Below are 7,723 nucleotides of genomic sequence, written 5' to 3' on the forward strand. Positions count from 1 at the left end.
AGTCTTGATTTAAACGTGCCTAATGTTGGAGCACATCTGATCATTTCTGGAAGCTGATTCCAGCAGTGAGGGGCGTAATAGCTGAAAGCCGATTCACCCTGCTTTGACTGAACTCTTGGAAGTTCTAGTTTATATGATCCTAAAGATTTGAGTGATCTGTTAGGTCTGTCTTCAGTGAGCATATCTATAATGTATTGAGGTCCTAGGCCATTTAGTGATTTATAGAGCAGTAATAATACTTTAAAATCTATTCTGAATGTAACTGAGAGCCAGTGTAAAGATCTGAGGACAGGTGTGATTTGCTCTGATTTCCTGGTTCTGGTCAGAATTCTGGCCGCAGCGTTCTGGATGAGCTGCAACTGTCTGACTGTCTTTTTGGGAAGGCCAGTGAGGAGGCTGTTACAGTAATCCACCCTGCTGCTGATAAAAGCATGAGCAAGTTTCTCTAAGTCTTCACTGGAAACAAAGCATCTGATTCCTGCAATGTTTTTGAGATGATAGTATGCTGATTTACTAACTGCTTTGACATGATTATTGAAACTCAGATCTGACTCCAGAGTCACACCAAGATTCAAGGTACGCATTCACCTTGATAACCTCATCTCTGTTCCCAAACACAATCACTTAAGTTTTCTCTTTGCTTAACCGAAGAAAGTTTTGGCACATCTAATTGTTGATTTCATGAACGCATTGGCAGAGGGTGTCAATGGGGCTGTAGTCATTAGGCAGTAAGGCTAGGTAGATCTGAGTGTCATCAGCATAGCTGTGGTAGGAGATGTGGTTCTTTCTCATTATTTGGCTCAGAGGGAGCATATAAAGGTTAAAAAGGAGAGGTGCCAGAATCGAGCCTTGTGGGACTCCACATGTCATGGGTGTCCACCTTGACCTATGGTCACATATACTGACATAGTAACCTCTTCCTTCAAGGTAAGATCTGAATCATTTGAGGACCGTCCCAGACAGCCCAACCCAGTTTTCCAGCCTATCCAGAAGTATGCTGTGATCGACAGTGTCAAATGCAGCACTGAGATCGAGCAGTACCAGCACTGTTAGTTTGCCTGAATCTGTATTTAGGTGGATATCATTGATTATCTTTATAAGAGCGCTTTCTGTACTGTGATGTGGTCTGAAACCAGATTGATAATTGTCTAAACACCCCTTGTAGTTTAAGAACTTGTTAACCTGGTTAAAAACAACTTTTTCAATGATTTTGCCAATGAAAGGGAGATTCGAGATGGGCCTGTAATTGCTCAAAAGGGTGTTATCCAGGTTGCTCTTCTTCAAGAGGGGTTTAACAACTGCAGTTTTAAGTGAGTTTGGAAAAATCCCTGAGAGAAGTGAAGCATTTACCACTTTTAGAAGATCCATTTCTAAACAGGTAAACACCGTTTTAAAGAATGATGTGGGGAGCGTGTCAAGACTGCAGGTTGATGTTTTCATAACTTGCACGATCTCTTCTAAGATTTTGCCATTAATTGCCATGAAATCGGACATAATGTCTGATTTCTTAAGTTGTGGTTGAGCTAGTCTGACTTCGACACAACTTGGCTGATTGGATGAGCTGATTGTCTTTCTGATATTATTGATCTTCTCAGTAAAGAAATGAGCAAACTCATTACATTTGCTTTCAGAGAGTAGCTCACTGGGAATCCGACTGGGAGGGGTGTGGGGGGGAGGGTTGTGAGTCTCTCTATCGTTGCAAAGAGTTTACGAGCAATATTTACGTTGCTGTTTATAAGGCTTGAAAAGAAAGTCTGCCAATCGGTGTTTAGTTCCATATTAAAAGCACGAAGACTGTCTTTATAGATATTATAATGGACTACTAGTTTCGTCTTTCTCCACATACGCTCAGTCTTTTCATCATTTGTACTCTTGGTGACCTTGTCCAAGATCCCATTTGCCTGCTAGTCATCTTCTTGGCTTTAACAGGAGCAATGTCATCTATGAGTTAAACAAATCAAGGAGAGAATCAACAGAGTCTGCTTGGTGCTAGTTATATGGCCTTCATAATTTCATAATGAAAATCATAGTGTTCTCATTGATGCATCTCTTTCTGACAGAGACAGATCTGTCTTTTAATAGCTGGAGTGATCAATATATCAATATATCAAAGAAAATACAGAAATGATCAGATAGTGCAACATCCTTAACAACAGTTGATGAAATGTGTAAACCCTTAGTTATAAGTAGATCAAGAGTGTGTCCACGATTGTGTGTGGGTCCTTGAACATGCTGAGTCAGATCAAAAGTGTTCAAAACAGTCATCAGTTCTTTTACAGCATTGATTTCTGGATTATCAATGTGAATATTAAAATCCCCAGCAATGGTAAAATAGTCAAATGCAGAGGTTACTATTGATAACAGTTCTCTAAAATCATCAATATTAGTTGGAGAATATTTTGGAGGTCTGTAGATAGTGATCAGTAAGATACGTGGAGCACCTTTCAGTACTATACTCAGATATTCAAAAGACAAAAAGTCACCAAATGACACTTGTTTACACTCATAGACATCTTTGAACAGGGCAGCAATGCCTCCACCTCTCCTATTGGCTCTGCAAGCACTCAAAAAGTCAAAGTTTAAATTTATTACAAGTCGAGATCGCATTTATGTTATAGCTGACTTGACTAGATCTCTTTGCTTGTGCGCCAATTTCCTCTGCTCGTGCACAAAACTTCTTGCACGCCCCCTCAAATATACGCTGCTCAAGCACAGATCTTGTGCGCTCTGAAATAAACACTTCTGAAGTGCGATTTAGTGCGTTTATGTAACTGTCTCCAACATTTACTAGATTTTATAGGAATATATTTATGAATGTTTCCAATAGACCTAGAGTGGTATTAATGCATCCTGAAGTAAAGTGACGGCTATACATTGTGTTTGCTGGCCTCACGCATCACGCACCTGTCAGTTAGCCAGTCAGTCAGTCAGTCAGCACGCAATCTTAAAAGGTTAAACAAATAACGCACAGCACTACTGCGGTTACAGAAAAGTTTGCGCTGTTATAATTCACTTACCTTTTATTAAACGTTTTGGTGCAATTATCACTCGCTAATAAAAATAAAACAGGATTGAATGAAAAGCTGTAATGTAGCCGTGGCGGGATCAATTTTGGCGTGGCACCCCGCCATGGAAGAATGAATGTAGCGGAACCATGGAGAAGCTTACAGTATATATGATATCAGCTCTTAAATGGATGTACCTGACCACTATAGATCTCTAAACTCTCGTTCATTTCAGATGTCTTGGAGAAAGTTGTTCTTTAACTTATTTATTATATTTATGATACCAACAACATAGTACAGAATCGGCAGTACTGATTATTTCAAATGACATTCTGCTGTCCGTGGAATTTTAGTCATCTGTTATATTAATGCTTTCAGCTTTTATGTTGACACTGTAGATCACAATACTCTTGAAATGGCTCAAGTGTGTTGTTGGGGTTCAGGGCCTTGATTTACAGGGTATTACATGTACTTAAAGAGGAAAACTTTGCTGTAAATATTGGGTCATTTACCTCATCCCCTGATCCAATCCACTTTGTTGTTCCTCGGGATCTGTTCTTGGATCTTTTCTGTTTTCCCTCTACATGCTCCCTTTAAGCACTGTCACCACACAGCATGAACGTAGCTGGCTCGAGTCCCAGCTGGGCCAGTTGGCATTTCTGTGTGGAGTTTGCATGTTCTCCTCGTCTTGACGTGGGGTTGCTCCGGTTTCCCCCACAGTCCAAACACATGTGCTATAAGGGAATTGGGTGAACAAAATTGCCCGTAGTGTATGTGTGAATGCGAGAGTGTATGGGTGTTTCCCAACAGTTGTGGTGGTTCATTCTGCTGTGGCGACCCCTAATAAATAAGTGATTAATCCAGAGGAAAATGAAGGAATGTTTGAAGGCTGAGTGATGTTATACTAGACATCGCAAGTGTCCTGGAAGGGAAGCTCTGGGAGTCTCATGCATATTCATGGATCCCTGATGCCCTCTAATGACTTATAATGTCCTGGAAATGGAGGTGTCCACCCCTTTAAAATCCAATTTAAAGACTTATTTTTACCCTCTAGCTTCTGAGTGATGCATGCTTTTATCTGTAACCTGTTATTTTATGCTTGTCAAAGCTTTTTTGTCTATCTTAAACTCTGTTGTAAAGCACTTCAGATCATATATAGTTGTGTTAAAATCATGCTCTATAAATAAAGTTTGCCTTGCCTTATGGTGTGAAGTTTCGTTTCCTCCTGCACTACTATAAGGTGTTGATCACATAAAGGCCCAAACGCTGCTTCTTCCTGGACATTTCTCGTGCTGTCATCGCTGGTTATGAAAGTTTGGCGAAACAGGTAAGAGTTATTTTTTAGTCTTGTTAATATTTTTTATGGTCCTCATTAAATCCTTCTGGGATGTTTGCTGAAACTGTTGGATGTTCACATCTCAGATTAGAAACCTGACCAATAGCCACCGCTGGGCTCAATTATCTATAAATAGCCTCGAAGCTAGCACCGACATATTTTATACTTTGTGTTGTTTACTACTATTGTCGTCACTGAGCATTTTCATTTTGGGACTTTTACATTATAAAGGCAGCAGTTAATAGCTTAATTAAAAAGTTTGGAGAGATGCATGTTTTATTATGTGTACAGAAAAGAATAGGGAATAGGCATTTACTCTCCAATTACTCGTAATCAAGACTAGCTTGACTAGCTAGAGAGCATTGACTAGCTTACCCTCGTAAGGCCTAAGCTGTTTTTTACATGCATTTTTTTTATTTCTCTTTGCTATTTGGGCTTGTTGGAACCTAATTAGAATAAAACCTAAGGATCATCTCTTGATATGATGTACTTTTCGAGAAAAAATGATGTCCATATATGTGGATTCGTGGTCCGAATTTCCATACAACACGATAGTCACCTTTTGGCCCGTTTCCACTGTCAAAAAGCGTACCGTACCGCACCACTTTTTCGGCACCCTTTCGAAAGGGTACCAAACACGCGCAGCTGAACGCTATTGGTTTACAGAGACACGTCATTCGCTTACGCAACAAGCCAGAATGAAAACAAAAAAAACGCCATGTTTGAAAAACACAGCGAGAGATTTTAGTGGAATGATATATACATATAATAAAGAGCCATGGTCGATCTGGGCTCAAACAAACCTTGTCGTCGTCTGGATGAACAGCCACAAATCCAAGAAGAGCAGATTTACCCTGTGCCCCGTAGTTTTTTACGAGCCAGTCTGAGGCGCGAGCGGTTTTGCTTTCTTGCTAGCGCGAGCGCACGTCTAACATTATATCTGAAATAACAAACTTCTTGAGCTGATGATAATAACCTGCGCTTGATTATTGACGTGCTTTTGAAACCCGATCCTGTCAGACACTGACAAACGCGAGAGTGAAGCGTGAAGAAACAAAGGAGAAGCCGGAAAAAAGGAGCACATTATTTTTCAGCAAACATGAACAAAATGCCATGTATAACTAACTTATTATGTTCACATTTAGGACTAATATGAACCGGGAATGATGGAATTACTGTCTAACAGAGGCTACATGTGCAGCTGAAGATTACAGACACAGATGAGAGGTTTACGCTGACTGTAGGCTATAATTTGTGTTGTTTTTGAACCTAAATACGGACGAAATGTCTGCTATATGTAGTTCTGTAGTTGGTAACATATCGGAGACTGTAAGGGGCTGTATGTGTTTATTAATGTTCATTTATTTGGTTATTTAATATAATTACAGACGTTACAGTAGGCTGTTTCGTCATTGATCTGCAGTTATAATCAACTCAGGTTCATTGAAAAGTTAGTAATAAACATTTCTACACAAGTGTTTATGTGTGTAAAGCATCTGTGTTGTGAGAAGTGCTTCTCATATGATATGTAAGTGACCCGTACAGCTTTATTGTAGACATTTCCTCGAGTGAGAATGACGTCGACTGAAACTTTATCTCGTACACCACGCCCACCAAAAGGGTACCCTTGTTAGTGGAAACACAAGCCTGATAAAGGTGACCCATACTAAAACAAACCGTACCGTACCAGTCAGTGGAAACGAGCCATTTGTGTAATAGAATGAAAAACTCTTTTCCTTCTGCTTTGAACACAGCAGTTTTTTCCTGACTGTTTTTAATGCATTAATAACACACATAGTCAAAACACATTGAAAAAATATGTCTATCAGTAAAATGCCCTAAAACTAAGCCCTATCCCTCACCAATCTCGGTCCTGGAGGGCTGGTGTCCCTGCAGGGTTTATCTCTAACTTGCCTCTACACACCTGCCTGGTTGTTTCAAGTATACCTAGTAAGGCCTTGATTAGCTTGTTCAGGTGTGTTTATTAGGGTTTGAGCTAAAACTTGCAGGACACCGACCCTCCAGGAACAAGTTTGGTGACCCCAGCCCTAGGAGGTTAATCACACAGTCTTTCTAAGCTCTTAACAGTGAGTTTGGCTAAACCTCATGAAATATCAGCATCTGGGCTGACGGAACCAACAGAGATATTTACATGCTTATTTTATCCTGTAAATCGGTAAAACAAGTGTAAAATAATTCACAAAGAATTTTAAATTATAATTATGACAGCTCAAAATTAATTTACTATCTGTCTTGTAGGTGATGTCAGTCAGAATGGTTTCTCACCTTCCTCTGATCTTCCTTCTCATGATTCACAGTGAGTCACTGCAACAGTTCTGAAACTATTGAGAGTTTTTTTTTTTAATACTTCATATTTATCAGTACAAGCTGATGACCATTTGTTCACTTTATGACTTCTGTGTCTCAGGGGTTTCTGGTGCTGATTGGGGTGTGAGTTACAGTTCCTCATGCATCTGTGCACTAAAAGACTCATCAGTGATAATGAGCTGCACTTATACATACCCTACTGGACATCAGGTCATGAAAGTGTCGTGGAACAAAAACCTTATAGAACATGGAGATGAGCTTGCAGATCTGTCTGTGGACCCTGAATACAGTCAGAGGCTTCAGTATCTGGGAGATAAACAGCAGAACTGCACCGTCAGACTGAGTCATGTGACAAAGAAAGATGAACATGAGTATTATTTCAGATTCATTACTAATGTAACAGGAGGAAGATGGACTGGTGAACCAGGAGTGCGTCTCTCTGTCACAGGTGACTCTCCTGAGGTTTCTCTCTTCTTGTGGTCATTATGTAGAATAATAATCAGTGTATGAGAGCAGCACTAGATATAATGTGTGTGTTGTGTTCAGATCTTCAGCTGGAGTCTCCTGAGAGAGTGACAGAGGGAGATTCAGTCCGTCTGACATGTAAAAGCAGCTGTAAACTGACTGACACACCAACATTCATCTGGTACAGAAACTCACACACATTGACTGAAAGAAGCAATGAACTCCTGCTGCAGTCAGTCAGAAGAGGAGATGCAGGCAGATATAGATGTGCTGTAGATGGACACACACTCACATCACCTGAGGTCTATCTCAATGTCACCTGTGAGTGCAGATTCATTGATCATTAGTGTTTAGTTCTCTACTGGAGATTCTGTTTGATGATTTAAGTTCTAATTTGTTCATTATAGATCCTCCACAAAGTGTCTCAGTGTCCATCAGTAGATCTGTGGTAATAGTTGAGGGAGATTCAGTGACTCTGAGCTGCAGCAGTGACTCAAACCCTCCTGCAGAATTCTACTGGTGTAAAGGAATAGATTATGTTAAATATGGAAGAACATTCAGCATCTCAAAGATCAGCTCTGGTGACAGT

General features: G+C 40.1%; 1 protein-coding gene across 1 annotated transcript in view; it reads left to right on the forward strand.

The window, feature by feature from the left end:
* The window catches only part of LOC130217287 (B-cell receptor CD22-like), a 28,376-nt gene that overhangs the window by 20,228 nt on the left and 425 nt on the right, over positions 1 to 7,723 (forward strand). The window contains exon 6 of the mRNA XM_056449734.1: positions 7,542 to 7,723. This exon is cut by the window's right edge and continues 73 nt beyond it. Within this exon, the coding sequence (XP_056305709.1) occupies positions 7,542 to 7,723 (182 nt within the window). The remainder of the gene's footprint in view (positions 1 to 7,541) is intronic.

The sequence above is a fragment of the Danio aesculapii genome, chromosome 1 (genome assembly GCF_903798145.1).
Source record: "Danio aesculapii chromosome 1, fDanAes4.1, whole genome shotgun sequence".
Classification (NCBI taxonomy): Eukaryota; Metazoa; Chordata; class Actinopteri; order Cypriniformes; family Danionidae; genus Danio; species Danio aesculapii.